The 18,026-nt window shown below is 39.5% G+C and overlaps 1 protein-coding gene across 1 annotated transcript; it reads right to left on the bottom strand.

Moving 5' to 3' along the window:
* Positions 1–14,474: 14,474 nt before the first annotated feature.
* LOC133778519 (late embryogenesis abundant protein At1g64065-like) lies at positions 14,475–15,444 on the bottom strand. Its single transcript, XM_062218478.1, has one exon. It carries the CDS (start codon positions 15,327–15,329, stop codon positions 14,691–14,693), a length of 639 nt encoding a protein of 212 aa, XP_062074462.1. The 5' UTR covers positions 15,330–15,444; the 3' UTR covers positions 14,475–14,690.
* Between the last annotated feature and the right edge of the window lie 2,582 nt (positions 15,445–18,026).

Here is an 18,026-nt window from a genome sequence, read left to right as displayed (position 1 = left end):
AATCGAGGCAAACCCCGACAAGATCAGGTCACTACTCGAGCTTCCTTCCCCCAGGTCGCGGAAAGACGTCCAAGGCCTCACAGGAAGAGTGGCAGCACTGAACCGGTTCGTCTCCAAGTCGACCGATAAGTGTCTACCCTTCTACAACCTGCTCCGGGGAAACAAGAAATTCGAATGGACAGTGGAGTGCGAAAGCGCATTCCTCGACCTGAAAGCGCATTTGGCTGAACCGCATGTGCTATCAAAACCCAAGGTAGGAGAACCTCTTTTCCTCTACATGGCCGTCACTGAGGACGCAGCTAGTGCCGTCCTGGTACGAGAAGAGAACCAGGCTCAGAAGCCGGTCTATTACATCAGCAAGAGACTCCTCGGAGGTGAATAAAGATATCCAATGATGGAGAAAATGGCGTTCTGCCTAATCACGGCCTCGCGAAAGCTCAGGCCATACTTCCAGTCCCACTCTATACACATCATGACCGATCAGCCTTTAAGGCAGGTTTTGCAAAAGCCTGAAGCATCGGGACGCTTGCTAAAGTGGGCGGTCGAACTCAGTCAGTTCGAGATTTTCTACACTCCCCGAACTACCATAAAAAGTCAGGCCTTGGCCGACTTCGTGGCGAAATGCACGGGATTCCAGGGGATTCCATCAGGAGACTCACCTCAGGTCGCCTCCCCCCACTCATTGTGGAAGATCTTCGTTGATGGCTCATCTAACGAGAACGGCTCCGGGGCCGGAATCATTCTGATATCCCCAGAGGGACATAGATTCCACTGGGCGCTAAGGTTCGGATTCAAGGCGTCTAACAACGAGGCAGAGTACGAGGCTTTGTTGGCTGGACTTAGGATAGCTAGTGAGCTAAAGGCGAGCTCTGTCCAATGCTTCAGCGATTCCCAGCTCGTGGTGAACCAGGTTCTAGGCGAATATCAGGCGCGGGGACCCAAGATGGCCGCCTATTTGGCAAAAGTAAAGTCCGAACTGTCTGCGTTTGTTCGAGGGTCAATCGAACAGATACCTCAGGAGGAGAACGCCAACACAGATGCTCTCGCCAAGCTCGCCACCTCGGGCGAGACAGAAACTCTAGGGTTGGTGCCAGTTGAGTTCTTGGAGAATCCTAGCATAGACGAGGATCGGGCGGAAATTGAAATGATTGACATCAGGCCGACCTGGATGACTCCCATTATTGAGTATCTCGTCGAGGGCAAGTTACCCGAAGGGCGCAACGACGCACGGCGGGTCCTTTATCAAGCTCCGAGATATACGCTAGTCGAAGGGGTGTTGTACCGACATGGGCATTCCCTACCTCTCCTCCGGTGCGTTCTCCCAAGTGAAGCGAAGGCCATCCTGCAAGAAGTTCATGAAGGATTCTGTGGAGACCACACTGGGGGGCAAAGCCTGGCTTTTAAGGTTCTCAGGCAAGGTTATTACTGGCCGACTTTGTCCAAAGACTCGATCTCATATGTAAAAAGGTGCGACAAGTGTCAGAGATTCGCTGCGGTTGCTCGAGCTCCTCCGGTCGAGCTAAAAATGATTTCGTCTCCCTGGCCATTTGCCGTTTGGGGGATAGATCTAGTAGGCGCCCTGCCTACCGGAAAGGGCGGAGTCCGTTACGCCATAGTAGCCATTGACTACTTCACCAAGTGGGCCGAGGCAGAGCCGTTGGCAACAATAACATCGAAAAAGGTGTTAGACTTCGTGGTTAAGAGCATCATATGTCGATTTGGCCTACCTAAGAAGATCGTCTCCGATAACGGCACTCAATTTGACAGCGATCTGTTCACCGAATTTTGCGAAAGGCACGGAATTGTGAAAAGTTTCTCATCCGTGGCCTATCCCCAGGCGAACGGCCAGGTCGAGGCTGTCAACAAAACTCTAAAGGCGAGCCTCAAGAAAAGGCTAGATGAGGCAAAGGGGATCTGGCCAGAACAGCTCCCCCAAGTCCTGTGGGCGTACCGGACCTCACATCGGACTCCCACGAGTCACACGCCTTTCTCCCTAACCTTTGGGAGTGAAGCAGTCCTCCCCGTGGAAGTTAAAGTTATATCACATAGGGTCCAGCACTACGACCAAGGCAGGAACCACGAGGTCCTATGCCATTCCCTAGACTCAGTGGATGAAAGGCGAGAAGATTCACAACTCCAGTTCGCCCATTATCAACAGAAGATCACTCGTTACTTCAACACTAAGGTCAAAAGACGTGCCTTTAGCATCGGTGATTTGGTCCTAAGGAGAGTTTTCCTGGCCGGGAAAGATCCCAAAGATGGGGTTTTGGGACCAAACTGGGAAGGACCATACCAGGTCATCGAAGTCATCAAAGAGGGAACTTATAAGTTAGCTCGGCTTGATGGAGGGGCGGTCCCGCAGACATGGAATGCCATCCACCTAAAGAAATACTATCAATGAGCCACTTGTAAGGCCTAGGAGGTCACTTCCCATGTATAAATAAAAATCAAATGTTTCTCTTTATTTGCAAGTGTGATTTTAAAGTAACCACGAAAGACCCTTTCCCAGTAACTTGGGGGGCATATGGTACCTGGATATGACCAGGTCTCCTTAACGACTTAGGTGTTAATTTTTATCCATGGATAAGAGTTATCACAAACTAAGCCCTATCCTGGTTTTAACCAGGTCATAAAACTTAGAAGTTAACTAAAATTTATTGACCGCGGTTCTTCTTTAAAGAGCCCGGGATATGGATAAAAGTTGACGCGAACTAAGTTTTCAAAATAAGTTCCTGGTCTTAACCATGTCATAAAACTTAGAAGTTAACTAAAATTTATTGACCGCGGTTCTTCTTTAAAGAGCCTGGGATATGGATAAAAGTTGACGCGAACTAAGTTTTCAAAATAAGTTCCTGGTCTTAACCAGGTCATAAAACTTAGAAGTTAACTAAAATTTATTGACCGCGGTTCTTCTTTAAAGAGCCCGGGATATGGATAAAAGTTGACGCGAACTAAGTTTTCAAAATAAGTTCTTGGTCTTAACCAGGTCATAAAACTTAGAAGTTAACTAAAATTTATTGACCGCGGTTCTTCTTTAAAGAGCCAGGGATATGGATAAAAGTTGACGCGAACTAAGTTTTCAAAATAAGTTCCTGGTCTTAACCAGGTCATAAAACTTAGGGGTTAACTTTTATTTTGATCGTGGCTCTTCTTTAAAAGCCCGGGATATAAATAACGGTTAACCCGAACTGAGTTCATAAAAATAAAGAGATGAATTGCAGCCAAAAGCATAAAAATATATATATATATATATTTGTTAAAGTTGCTGAGCAAATTGTCTCAAGGTGGAAACACCTCATGAAAAATTACAACGGAAAATAAAATAGTTCAAAATACTTAAAAGAGAAGTATCCTAAGCCCCATCAGTTGGCCCTTTGGAGGTCGCGGTCTCGTCCTGCTCCGCCGCGACAGAGGCCTCTCCAGTCTCCGAGGGAGGTACCTCTTTATTTAGGCGGGCTTGGAGCTTCGGTAGCAAGAACGCCCAGAGGTCCGGCGGCATGAAAGAAAAGTCCGCATCTGGGTTGTGGGACCAGCAATGATAAAACAGGTCCTGCAAGGACTGCTCCGAAACAGCCCGCTCGGCTTCCATGGCGGCCTGGGCCTCGGTCTTGGCTACCTCGAGATCTGTCCGCGATGCGGCCAGGGAGTTTTTAAGCTCTCGGTTCTCGGAGCGGATCTTCTCTAGCTCGGCTTTAGAGGCCGCCAGCGCGTCTCTCGCCTCCTGAGCCTCCTGAAGGGCGGTTTAGCGCTCAGCTTCCAAACCCTCGAGCTGGACCTTGGTCCTAGCAATGCCTCTGTATGCGGCAGCAATGCCCTGCAAGAAAGGAAGGATAAATTAACTAACTGGAAGAAAAAAGGCGGCATGTGAGTGTTAAAGCTCTAAAAGAATGGGGCAGTTTACCGTCAGGGTCATGTCCATCGAAGACTCCATAACTCGGACCGGGCTCGTTGTTTCGATGGCCCGGAGCTCCCTCTCCCTGAGATTGTAGAAATGGCTGACGGCATAGCTGGCCGACTCATACACCGTACCCCGGAATGCTTCTGGCATCTTCTCCAGAGCCTGGGGATCGACCGGGATACGCACATCCGGGGCTGCCGCGGCCGGATTTCCGATCTCTATTACCCCGTCCTGGGTGGCTAATGGAGATCGTTGGGGTGGCGGGGGCATGGGCCCTGTCCTGGCAACAGGAAGGATCGCCCCCACGACCTGGGATGGAGGGGCTTTCTCCTTCTCCTTAGCCCGGGATTTGGTGGAGGTCCCAGCCGAGCTCTTGGACTCCCGAAGCCTTTTCAACCTTGGCCCCGCTGGGGGGTTCCCGCCAAAGACTGCGCCCCGCAGATTACCTCCGGGCTGAGGCATCTCTTCTGCCAAGAACAAAAAACATGGTTATTACAAGGTAGCAATCATGCAGAAATAGAGGCAAAAGGTTTAAAGGCAATGAGTAAGCGAATACTAAGGGAGCCCTACCCCCCGAGCTGGAAGAGTCTAAGACAATTATCTCACGAACTGGCGCAGGTTCTAGGTCCGGTTCCGACTCGGGGCTGGACTCTTCTACATACTGCCTAATCCCCAGGGCATAGATGCCCCTCTGGAGTGCCGGCCACGTGCGTAAGTTGGTCCCATACTCCTAAAAAAGGATCAACCTAAAAGCTAAGGTGTTATCTACTGCTACGGTACCCCTAGGCCGACTCTCTTGGTGATCCAGCACGAGCCGGTCAACACAATGGAGCAAGAGCGTGTCCAGGTCCGGATTCCTCGGGTGACGATGGACGAGCTGCCTAGGATTGAACCTAACCAGCCGGGGGTCTGCAGTGGCCCTATCTACATTCTTAAATAAGTAAGGATTACCTTGGCCGAAGGGACCCGCGGCTGCTCTGGATTGAGCCCTCTCCTCGACCATCGTCTGGGCGACCTCCAAGGTCCTCTTCCTACTCCTCACGAGAGGAACTTCGTCACTCTCTTCCTCGCCTTCGTCGTCTGCGATCTCCGCGAGGATCGGTCTGTTGTCGCGAGCTGGAGGCGGCCCCCGGGGCCTCTTCAAATTCAAATTCTGATTTGGGAAAATCAGCTTGCAGAATACCATCGTCTCGTCGGTCACGAGCGCGCGGTAGTCTTTCTCACTGGGGGGTAAGCTCGCCAGTGCGTCGTATTGACCCCCGAGGGTCACGGACTTCTCGGTCCTCGCGTAGATGGCTGCAAGATTGGTTAAAGTCAGAAGTGGGATAAGGAGGGGGCCAAAATAAGATAACCCTTAAAAGGCAGGCCAAGGTCAAGGAGCACTTACGAGGGCGATTAAAGTAATGATGATCGCAGTTGCGGAACCCAGTTGACATGAAAAACTGGTCCTTGAAGTCATTCGGGTGGCTCGGCAACTCGATGACCGCCGCTGTATTAGGGAATCGGGTTAAGTAATAGAACCCGTCGCCTTGCCCCCGCTGATCCGGGCTGGCTTTGAGGCAAAAGAAGTATAGAATATCAGCAGGAGTGGGGACCTCCCACTCGTGCTTTTGAAATAAATACCTCAACCCCGCCAGCAGACGATAGGAGTTGGGAGGGAGCTGAAATGGGGCCAACCCCACATAATTCAGGAAGTCGGCGAAGTACTGGTCCAGGGGGAGGAAGGCCCCTGCCTTGAAGTGTTCACCGCTCCAGGCCGCGAATGATTCATCGAGCGGCGTGCAGCTCCGCTCGCCCTCTGCGGCAGGTCGGGCAATCACTGAGGCTTTCCCCAAGGGAATGTTGTGGGTGATGAAGAGTTTGGTGATCTTGGCCTGCTCGGTTATCTTCGAGACGATTCTCTCCGCCTCGAAAAACGCGTCAGGGGCCACCTCGGCCTGTTTCTCCATGGCCGGGCCAAAGTGGGGAATCAGCGAGCTGGGCATCACCGCCTTTCCTTTATCTTGTTGAGAGGCCGAGCTTCCCACGTTCTTCTGGGGCAGGCTCTTCTTCGGGGCCATCTGGTCGCCTATCGAACAAAAGAAAACACTTTAGAAAAGGCGACCCAAGCAGAACGCTGAGGCAAATGTTAATTACACGAGCTGGGGTAAGCCCAGCCCGTGGAGAGTGGAACCACGCGGTTCAATGAACACGTGCCTAGGCCCTCAACAGATCCCAGATTACTCAGAATTCGTGTGTCAGGGGGCTCAGAGAAGAATTTTCCTTGGGGGGAAAGTTTCAATAGGCAAAACGTGCAAAACCGCTTTTGAGGCGTATTCCCTAAGCTACCCGGTTTTGCACCCAAAATTCCTAAAGGTCCTACCCAGAAATTGTCCCTGAAAAAACACCTTGAAACCCATATTCTAAAATGATTTCCTGCAACAGGCGTGCCCTAATCTAAAGAAGGGTCGTCACCTTCCATATCCACACAACCCAGAAAACCCCTGCATGTGGCTACAGTAAAATTTTGTTACCTAAGCTACAGTGGCATGCTTTCAAAATAAACTGGGTCAGAAAACTTACAGTGTATGGCTGGATGGTGGGCGAGATTGCGGCGCTGGTAGAAGCTTCGTTGGTATTGTGGCTTCCAAGGCTTTGAATAAACTCGTACGCTTAGGCTTCGTGAACGGAGAAGATGAAAACAGCAGAGATGAGGGTTTTGTCCTTCGGAAAGTCAGAGAAGGAAGAAGGAAATTTGAGAAATTTTTGAATGATAGGGTGGCCCGTGCGTAGGGTGGCCACCCCCTCTTTATACAAAGGAAGGATCACGTGTAAAAGGCTCTTGGAAGACCCTCTACTCGAAATGTGAAACGACGGCTGGTCAGTAGGCTAGGCCATTTAATGCGGTTCTCGTAGAGTGTACCGTCGCCACCCACGACGTTCCACGTATCAGACGCCTGCGGAAAGAATGGAATGCGAAGGGTTGTGGGGGAAGTCTAAAAGCCCCTACTGTGGTCTCCTATGCATGACGTCATATACCACGAGCAGGAGCTTGGGGGGCAGATGTACGCCCTGATTTTCCCACGGGCTGGTTAGCAGGACGAGCCTCGGACTAATCAGGTTTAGTCCGAGGTGCCCACCGGACGAAGATCCTATTTCCAGGGCAGATCTTCTCAGCTCGAGAGGGGCATCTGAAGGCCACGCCAGGAGAACAGCTCGTAATACGAGCTGTTCGTGTCGCGAGGAGCCCAGGAAGCTCTGAGCCTTTATGAAATCAACGCACGCAAGATAAACGTGCATAGATCTGACATCACGTGTCTGATATCCCCTTGACTTCTCGGACACGCAGTAGGAACGTGCGTGTCAGACACCCACGGATGGGTTGGGCCGTGCGGCCCATTATATCCTTCCATGCTGATTAGACCACACTTATGTGTCAGGTTTAGGAATTAATCATGAATGCCACAGAGTGGATATGACAAATGGTAAGGTCACGGGATGACCTCCCTACCAACTTCCAGGTGCCTTCTCCTATAAATATGGAGACCCTGGGAGTTGATAGGGGTTGGAAAAAATAGTCTTTGAAGGACTATATACTTTGTAAACAAAATACACAGAGAGGATGAATAATATTGACTAGTGGAGTAGAAGGATTTTAACCTTTGAACCACTTAAAAACATGTCTTGAGTCACCTAATTCATTATATAAGATTTCATATCTGTGACGGTTCTACCTTGAGTGCTAATCTCTTTCTCTTCTTCTCTTAATTACCTGTTGCCGAAGAACCGCGTCAACAAATTGTTTTGATGTTACTGATATAAAAAGATTTGATATATGTTATTAAATATATATATATTTTTTTATGTTTTTTTAAGTGCAAAAATTAAAATAACTAGTAGAAAAACTTACTAACCTTGAGATAAATTTCGTTTCTTTTCTCTTGCAACTCCCTGGCAACGGCGCCAAAAACTTGATGAACTCAAAATAGGTATGTTTAAAAATTTATAAATCGCAAGCGCACAAATCGTTCATATAGAATAGTGATCGTGTAAGCAAGGATGTCGAACCCAAAGGAGTTGTCTAAAATCGAAAAAGAAACTATTTTAAACCAAAATTAACAAATTCTAACCTAGTTCCAAAGATTGAAGATATTTTTTAATAATGAAAATAAAATAAAAGACAACAATATAGAAATTAAAGACAATATATATTACTAAATTAATAATTGTAAACAAGATGGTAAAATAAAGATTATTAAGATAATAGAATCCTCAAAATATAAGTTCAATAATATTTAAAAGTACATTGATTCCCAAGTTTTAGTGATAGTTAAAATAAATCAAACTATCATTTTCCAAATAGGTTTATAATTTTAAGCACAAATTATTTCTAAAAAGATAAGATTTTTCTTCACTTTTTAAAAAGTTATAATTTCAAAGCATTTAGTGTAAATCAATCTAGTGAAATAACAAATAAATCAATGAACATTATTTATAGGGCAAAACATAATATTTTTGTTCTAAGCATGGATGTGTACAATTTAATGACACATCTTACACAAAGAATATTATGTTTTTGCACTAATGAAGAACAAAGTGTAAATATGTGCTAACAATCCAAAATACATGATATTTAAGATGAAAGAAGATATTTGAACAAGAAAAATACATAAACGTTGTTGCACAAAATGGGAAATTAACATACAAAATAAACACTATCTAGTTACAAAATGTTTCATCATCACCTTAATAATCTTAAAAAGATTAGAAATATATAACTAGAATAGCAAATACAAACTAAAAATTACAACATAAATAGGAAAATTTGGAGGATGAACCCCCAAATTTTTCCTCTAAAAATACATAGAGAATAACCAAAAAGAAGAAGAAGATGAAGAGAATTGAGAGGTTTTGAATGTGTAGAAATTATGGTATAGTAACCTCTCCTCAAATGGACACCCTAAATGGTTATCAAAACTACATATTTATAGCCAAAATGAGGTATTAAAATAATCAATTTAAATTAATTAAATTGATTAAATTAATTAAATTAATTATAATATGGCAAATATGGGTAAATTATAGGGTGTAATAATAATGTTTTGCGGTAAAATGTGTAGAAAGTGGGGTAAAAATGTTGCATTTTTAGACAAGGGAACATAGAGCATTTTATGGGCTCAAGAAAGTGGAATAAAGCAACTGGTGGCAGGCTTATTGTGGCGTTGGTGAGCTGGGAGGAAATGGGTGCTGGAGGCGTGATGGGCTTCAACCATGTGATGAAGGTAGCTTGGTGTGAAGAGGCACTTGATGATTGATTGTGAGTGTGGTCTTGGCTGAAGCAAGCTGCTGGAAAGGAGGCAAGGCTGGAGTGTGATGCTGGCGTGGGAGGCATTGGGCCTAGTGGGCTGTCGTGGGCCATGGGAGCAATGCTTTTGGTATTTCAACAATACCAACTTTCCTTTTTTTTTTTATATCAAAAATACCAATTTTCCTTCATTTTCTTACTTTTTCAAGAGCAAAAAAATACAACTTCTCTACAAAAATAAACATAAATTAAATTAAAACTAAATATTTTCAATAATAAAATATACAACATAAGTTCCATGAAAACATTAATTAAAACTTAATTTACTTAAACATTTAAACTCAAAATTGCATCTTTTTATTCCTAACTTAACAATATTAATTTCAAATAATTAAATTACAACATATTACAACAAAATGACTATAAAAACACACAAAAATCTATAAAATTAAAATAAACCTAATAAATTCAAAATTACTTAAAAACTTAATAAATCAATTAAAAACTCAAGAATTAAGCAACAATTAGCACATAAAAAGTGGTAAAATAACTCTATTTTGTAGAGTTATCACAAAACCTTTTGTGTCGATTACTTCTTCTGATTGGGCAATTCTATGTGATTTTTGGGCTTCTGATTCTCACTAGGTATGCCGTAGATTTTACATTAATTTTTAATTATAAAATTACAATCTCGATTAATGAGTAGTGTTTTCTGTTTGAAGCGTATATCGAAGAAAAATAAAGAAGCTCGAGCAAAAATGACCATACTAGGAGGACACGGTTCCAAATCCATCATTGCCCATGTTTATGATCACGTAAATTATAAAAACCTATATCCTTACATTTACGAAAATATTAAAAATGTCACAATGTTTAAATAATTTGCTTTTTTAGATGGACTCATCTACTGGCGAGCTCCCGAGCATGATCGACACATTCGAGCACCTCCACAAGAAGAAGGATAAGTGGATTAGTGATGCAGCAACGACAAAACATGTAAGTTGCATAACCTTAACTAATTTATGATCATTTAACTTTAAAAAAAGTTAAGTAAATAATTAATAAATATTAATTATTAATTGGTTGTTGTCAATTAGTAATTATTTATTAAATTTTTAACAATTAAATCTTTATAATCTATGTGCCAATATTTTTATGATTAATGATTGTGGACTAAGATAAAAAAAAATGTAACTAATGTTGTCCCTGTATCAGGGAGCTTGCGGGGTAAAGTAAATTTGGTCATGAAAATCCATATCTGAATGAAAGACATGCAAACGTAGTTGATGTATATGTTTGGAGACGTAAATTCCCCATTAATAGAATTAACTGCAGTTACCGTATATATCAACAACATCTTCATGAATTTTATTCAGATATGGATTTTCATGACCAAATTTACTTTAGCCCACTTGCTACTTGATACGGGAACAAAATTAATTACATTCTTTTTCAATCACTGGTCTGCAGTCAGTAATGATAGGATGTTGACAGATAGATAATAAAGTTATATTTTATATGTTGTTATATTAAAAATTTATAAGTTAGGTTTTCAAATAATGTTATATTGGAATTCGAGATACATGCTTTTTATTGTGCAGATTGAGATGACCGAGCGTCGAGCATCGCAGAGTACGGCCCCTGGATCATCTGCTGCTTCTTGTGTCAGCGATAATGTCGACGGTCAGTTCTCGCCTGATATGGATATTGTCACGGATGTCCTTAGACCCCGCTCGCGTTATAAGAAAGGGTTTGGGGGTTGCCTAGGTTGAAGGCAATTGGTGCAAAGAGGGCAGCATCTTCGTCAACTTCTCAAATGTCCGGGCAATTGCCACCTAAAATGGACAGCCTTTTACAGCGAACTGAGGATATTATGCTAGAAAATCAGAACCTAAAAAAGCATAATACTAAACTTGAGAGTCGTCAACGACGTCAAGATCTCCTGCTCAGTGCTTTGTTGAAGCAGGTTGGTGAATTGGCTCCTGGTTTTATTGTTGACTTACCAGACCAGGATCTGGACAAGGACGATGATGCTGACGGGGGCGGGGATGATGAGGTGGGCAGTACTCATTTGTAGAAGTTTTTTTAATTTATTTAAAGTTTAATTTATGAGACATTTATTTTACTAAACTACTTTTATATTTTCATATTTGGTGGAGACAATAATTATTAATAGTTGTAATTTTATTTATTTATAAAATTTTAATTTTAATTTTATTTCTAATTAAATAATATTACTAAAAAATTAAATAATTATTAATATATTAAAATCGAAAATTATTAATTAATATTAATATATTGAAAATAAAATTAGTAATTTAATCAAAAATATTATTTAGAAAATACTTTTACCGGCACAAAATTACGTCGGCAAAAGTTTTAATCCTCACTGCATATATATACACCTTTCCCATCGTAAAAATGCGCCACTAAAAGAGTCAACTTTTGCCGGCGTATTTTTGAGCCGCTAAAAGTGTTTTCCCCAATAACGTGACAAAATTTTTTGCCGGTGCATCCTTATTTTTCTCGGTGCATTTTTTCGTCGCCAAAAGATACCATTGTTGGCGCATTACATTTGCGTCGACAAAAGTCAAATTAGCGACATGGGTACGTCGCGGTCCTTTGCCGACACAAAATTGCGTCGGCAAAAACTGCTTGGGTTTTGCCGGCGCAAAAAAGTGCCATTTTTTGTAGTGTCTCATTGTTTTTCAGGCCTTGATTAGAGGTGCTGCAATTTGTATCATATTGAATTTGGTTTGAAGCAATGAATCTTTCTTGAGTTATCAAAAAAAAAATTACTACAATTTAATTGTGTATAAGTTTGATTTAATGATATAGGACAGATATTACATTGGCATAAGTAAGGACAAAATCGGAAAATTAGATTTAAATATTATTTGAATTATTTGTTATTAATATAGTTTTTCTTATTTAACTATTCACTACAAGAAATATAAGCTTCTACTTCATTTTTTACACAAACAATAATAAAAAACGAAGTAAAAGCTTCTAAATAGATTTTTACTTCACTTGTGGGAATGAGTACGCTTAAATAAAATTAGTTATTACTTCGCTTTTATAAAAAAAACGAAGTAAAAACCATGAAAGGCTTTCCACTTCGGTTTTTATGAAAAAACCGAAATAAAAAACTATATACCGCGAAAGGTTTTCCACTTCGGTTTTATGAAAAAACCGCAGTAAAAAAACAAGAGTCTTTATTTTTTTGAAACCCTTTTACTTCGGTTGCTATATATAAACCGAAGTAAAAACTAAATTGTTGAATATTTAATTGAGCAAAAGGCCCAGCCCATTTATTTATCTCCCCAAGTTGTATATATAATCAAATTAATTGAGAAACCCTACAGTAGTCCTTCATGTTCATGTGTTCCCAGCCGCCACTCTTATAGCAAACCCATTTTATAAAAAAAAAAAAAAAATTCAATTTCTCATCTAAATCTCTCTGCTCTTCTAGTCACAGATCCATGCTCCGCCACATGCCGCCGCTGCCATCACGCTAGATGCATCCCCGTCGCCTCCTTGCCAAGTTCCTTCGTCGGGAGAGTCACGACGCCAAGCTCCGTCACGAGAGTCGCATCCCTACTGCTTCCCTCGTCTGAGTCTCTTCCACACCGTTATCATGAGCCGCTGTTACAATTTCAGACCAAAAAGAAATAGAAAAGAAGATGGGGACTAAAGAAATAAAGTGTTTTCTCAGAATGTGAGCTATTTGATTCTAGCAAATCAATTTTCTTATCTTTTTGAAGAAATTGATCTATTTTCTTTCTTTGACCACTATTTTGTTTTTAGGATTTCAGTGAGGGTCTTTCTGAGAACTTCATGGGTTCTCTTTGTCTTTTCTATGTAATCTTTTTATGTGCCAGCCACATTAATGATAATAACTTTATTTTCTTGATCATGTTGACATGTTTAAAAATCTGTAATGTTTTGAGATCTTGAACGTATTAAAGAATTATATGTGGATGAAAGAAATATATCTGGATTGAGTAATTTATATGTAAAGCTTTTTTTTGTTTATACATATATTACTTCGGTTATTTACAAAGAATCAAAGTAGTAAGTGTTCTTAAAATAATAAGCGACATTTATTTATTCTTTTAACTTCGGTTTTTACGTAAAAACCGAAGTGGAAAGTCTATTTTTCACTTCGGTTATTACATAAGAACCGAAGTTAAAAGTTAATTTACTACTTCGCTTTTTTCAGACATTTAACTTCGCTCGGATACACTGCGGTTTTTATTTGGTGCGAGAACCGAAGTGTATATGGGAAAAGAACCGAAGTAAAAGCCTATGCTCCTAGTAGTGATTGTTAGAGATATCTGTATTGTCTCAATGGAAAATAAGAAATATTATTACAACTCTATGCAAAATAATACAAAGACACAATGATTGATTAAATAAGATTACAACTCAATACTCAAAATACAAATAGATATAGAAAAGAAATAGATGAAGAGAATGATAAGGACTAAGTGATTATCTCAATATTGGAAATAGCTCTATGTAATAATCAAGTATTTTGGTGTATTTCTAGCCAAGTTCTCTAGTGGATAGAAATAAAGTTGTCTTACAAGTGAGCATTAGACTTTTATTTACAGAATTTTGGAGACACCTTTTGAATTTCAAAATTCCACCAACCTCCGTATAGCTGTTACCAATGATTAATTAGATATTTATGGAATTAAAAAGAAGTTTGTGGAGTTACTTGGGGTGTTAGATCTGTTTAAAGTGAAAAAAAAGTTGAAAATTGGCTTAACACATCTCTGGTCGTGGCCACTAGCATGCATGGCTGCGGTCGTGGCTCGCTGTCCCCCAGGCCGTGGCCACCAATGCTCCTGGCCACGACCACATGCCATTTTCAGCTAAAAAATGTCATTTTTCCAAAACGTCCTAAATCCTTTCCCACATGATTTTGTAACCTCCAAACACCTAATGAGAGCTAAAAACATGTCTCCAACAACCATATTTCATAATGACTTTGTGAAATCCAATTTCAAATGTGTAATATACAATCTACACATTATTGGGTAATATTTAAGAGTTACAAATTTGTAACTAATTTTGTAACTCCAAAATATATCATATTTTGGCACACACATGTGTCCAAATTTGTGACTCTCAATATAATAATATGTTACAAGGTGTGACAAATCATATTTTGTCACATTATTTAATCTAACATTATATTATATGAAATAATATAACAACTAAACCAATGTATATCCATATGATCAGTGGACTTACAATAAATATAATTGTAGACCATGTTATTCATATATGATTTTAACAAAAAGTGAAAACATAAATTAAGTTTCCAAACATGATATATATCATTACAAAAAATAAATTTCAAGTCCAACAAATAATAAATACAAACAGAGCCTTTGATCACACAATCCAAATCCTGATCAAGAGCTGGCCTTGGTTACATATTTCCAAAACAATAAATCAAATTATCAAAAGAAAAACACTTTACATCTTCACCATCACTCAATTGCATTCAAAAGTCCGTACAGTCTTAGCAGCCACATCAATAGTAATGGTGCAGTCCATATTGGCTGACTTCGTCTTCTTCATAATCATCATCAGCTCCACTCTCCCACTCATCTTCGCCGTGCCGGTCAAAGTCAACGTCCCGGCACTCAACTCACTGCCGAGTTTGGCAGTGTCTGACAACTGAGACGAACTCAAGTTCACAATCACATTAATCTTCTTGGTGGACTTGATTCCGGCCTTGCCCTTGGGAATGATAACCTGTCCTACGGTGGCGCCGCCGTAGGTGAAGGTGGCGGTGGTGTTGTCGAACTTGTAAGGCCCAAAGTTGGAATTCTTGACCCTTACTTGGGCTGAGAAAGTCAGGTCGAAAGAAGGCGAGGCAGTTCCAGAAGTCGCTGTGTTGAGATTTTGGAACTCTATATCATTGCTCAGCCTTAGCTTAGGAGACTTTGCTCGCATAATAACGAGTCCGAAAGCTGTGATTACAATGACTTGAAACACAAGAAAGATAGCAATATACATTGCCAATCTGATTCTTTTCTTGCGTTTGAGCTCATTAGATTGTGAAGAGGCTGATTCTTCGTCTCTTCTGGTGTACACGTTTGGCTGAGCCTGGTTGATCTTCTCGGCCATTTTCCTTATAGTGATGATTTTCTAGCAATAGAAATTGTTAGAAGAAAATTTGGTTCTTTTCTATCTCTGCTAGAAAAAAGTTAATGGATTTGGAAGTTGTTTGTGGTGATGTTGGTGGAAGATTATGCCCTGAATATATATAGATCGATATTGAGAGAGATGCCTTCCTAGTAACGTGACTATATTTCTAAACGCGTCTTAGATAGATTTTGGGTTCTTGGGATAAAATATATTAATCATATTCTAGATGGTTGTTGCGTGAAACCCAAATGGAAAAGAGTAAAATATAGTATATAAACACACACACACACAAAAGGGAAAAAAATAATAAGAAGGGGACGAAGTCCACAGTGTATGACTTTCTAGGTGGTCTGATAATTTTATCTCAATTCATACTTGGGATTTTATTTTAGTAGAAATGATAAACAAATTAAACATTTTTTTTGACAGAATGAATAATCTTCAACTGTAGAAAGTTGACGATGGAGGTCGTATTTTCTTGGAAGAAATTAAGAGACATTGCAATATCAGTACTATACCTATTGACTGGAAAATGTTTAGTCAATTTGTATGCTCTTGTTTTTAATTTTTTTTCTACCTGTGCTTTTCTCATATATTTCAATTTTAATCTCTCTAAACTGTTCGGATATATAGGTTTTTATTTTATTTTAAGCCAATATAAGGAGAAAGAGTGAAAAAAAAGTTAATTTTTGTAGGCACTGTTTGAGAAAATTTCGTTGTGTCTAAACTTCTTTAATAGGTAAAAAAAAAAGTCACATACTCATTGTATGTGTGTCCAATTATTCGATATCCTTTTTATTTTTATCATAATTTCATGTCTACAAGTAACGAAGCCAGTCTCTCTTTTTATGCTCTGTTGTCGTTTTATATTTTATTATTTCGAATACATGATAATTATTTTTTTTAGAACATTACATATTACATGCAAAGATTTACATTATAGTTCAGAATGAAATATATTATGTTGAACCTCATTGTTGCGCCCAAAATATTCAGCCCAAAGGGCTTCCCCATTTTAAGTAAGTTGAAGCGGAGCATTTTAGTCCATGCAGAAGTTTTAGAGTCAAAAGTCATGGGTCAGAGGTGGTCTACACCTCTGTCCTCTGCATACTTAATAGATCCGAATGCATTTTAAAGGAAAATTAAGTTATTCCTTTGACCAATCAGGGAGCAAACTTAATTGACTAGCCACCTACTATTTTTTTTTATTATAAATACCTTATTCTCATTCAGATGGGGGATCGAAATCTGACTTAAGCATCGGAGTGTCTTTCTTGCAGGTATTCCCTGACGGTTCGATGATCAGCAAAGTCATCTTCATTGACGGAGAAGGACCGGAAAACCATAATTTGTTGGCAAGTACCTCCAGATTTAGAAAGACAAATTTGTTGCATCAACACTCATTTGACAATATATTAAATCCCTAAGTCGAACACTTCCTACTAGTACAGGGATTTCAGGCAACAACATATTTGATATATTTGAACTTCTCAGCTGATAGTATATTCTTTAGTACATTTTTTAGAGGAAAAGTAATGTCAAACAACTAGCAAAGAGAGAAACAAGATACATCATCACAAAAGGGAATAACCACTATGAAATGGACGGTAATATTATATATAATTTACAACAAATAAAAGATTAAAGGATTCAACAGTTCACCTCATGAGTACTAAGTTAAGTGCACTACTAGGGGTGCTTATCCGATCCGATCAAATTTTTTTACTCCTAACCAATCCAATTTAATTAAAGGTCATTGGATATCAGAAATCATCAACCAATCCAATTCGATTTTGCTTAAAAATCCAATCCAATTGTAATTGTATTTGTATTTATAATTGGATTGGATTTGTTATTTTATCTTTGAACTTAAATTTTAATATTAAAAAAATTAACAAGTAAAAAAAAATACAAAAAATTAGACACTATGTAGTGATAATACTAAATTAAGTCTTTACAGTTGACTCATTAAGTCATTGAAATATTAAGTTTACAACATTAAGTTTATTAAACTTTTATTAATAATGTGTCAAAACTAATAACTAAAATGCTATAATAAACCTAACATGAAAACAATAATATCTCCAAAGTGCTAAAACTAAGAAAAAAGATAAGAAAATTAAATATATTTATAATTAATGTGATATATATATATGAAAAGAATATAATTTTTTTTAATTATAATTGGATTGGTTTGGATTGATTCAAGATAATTGGATTGAATTGGATCCTAAGCATTTTTATGGATCATCATTACATTCAGGGTCGACCTTGAGTGTTATGACCCTATACAAAATATGTTATTTTTAAAAAATTATATATAAAATGATATTTTTCAAATCATTTTAAAAAAATTTGAGACCTCGTTATATGGACCCTTGGCACAAGCCTAATCCTCCTGTGTCCATGGCATCGCCTAACAAATTAAAAGCGTGGTGGTAATTACATGATATAATATTTTACTATGCTAACTTGTCATGTTTTATTTTATTAATTCATCTTATTATGTTGGCCTTTTTCTTTTGATTTTTTTTTTCTTTAAAAAATGAGTATTTAGAATTATTTTGATCATGCAAAGCCTTGACTTCAGGTTCTGCCAAAAAATATTTTTAAATGGTGGAGACGAATTAAGGATGAGCCGCCGTTTCATTCTTTATTTCTTTGACCATATGATAT

The sequence above is a fragment of the Humulus lupulus genome, chromosome 5 (genome assembly GCF_963169125.1).
Source record: "Humulus lupulus chromosome 5, drHumLupu1.1, whole genome shotgun sequence".
In the NCBI taxonomy this organism is placed as follows: domain Eukaryota; kingdom Viridiplantae; phylum Streptophyta; class Magnoliopsida; order Rosales; family Cannabaceae; genus Humulus; species Humulus lupulus.
The sequence above is the reverse complement of the archived record's forward strand: the minus strand, read 5'-3'. Positions and strand labels throughout refer to the sequence as shown.

What these genes read in the sequence shown, in the direction of transcription:
- LOC133778519 (XM_062218478.1), bottom strand. Translation starts at nt 15,329, where the DNA reads ATGGCCGAGAAGATCAACCAGGCTCAGCCAAACGTGTACACCAGAAGA.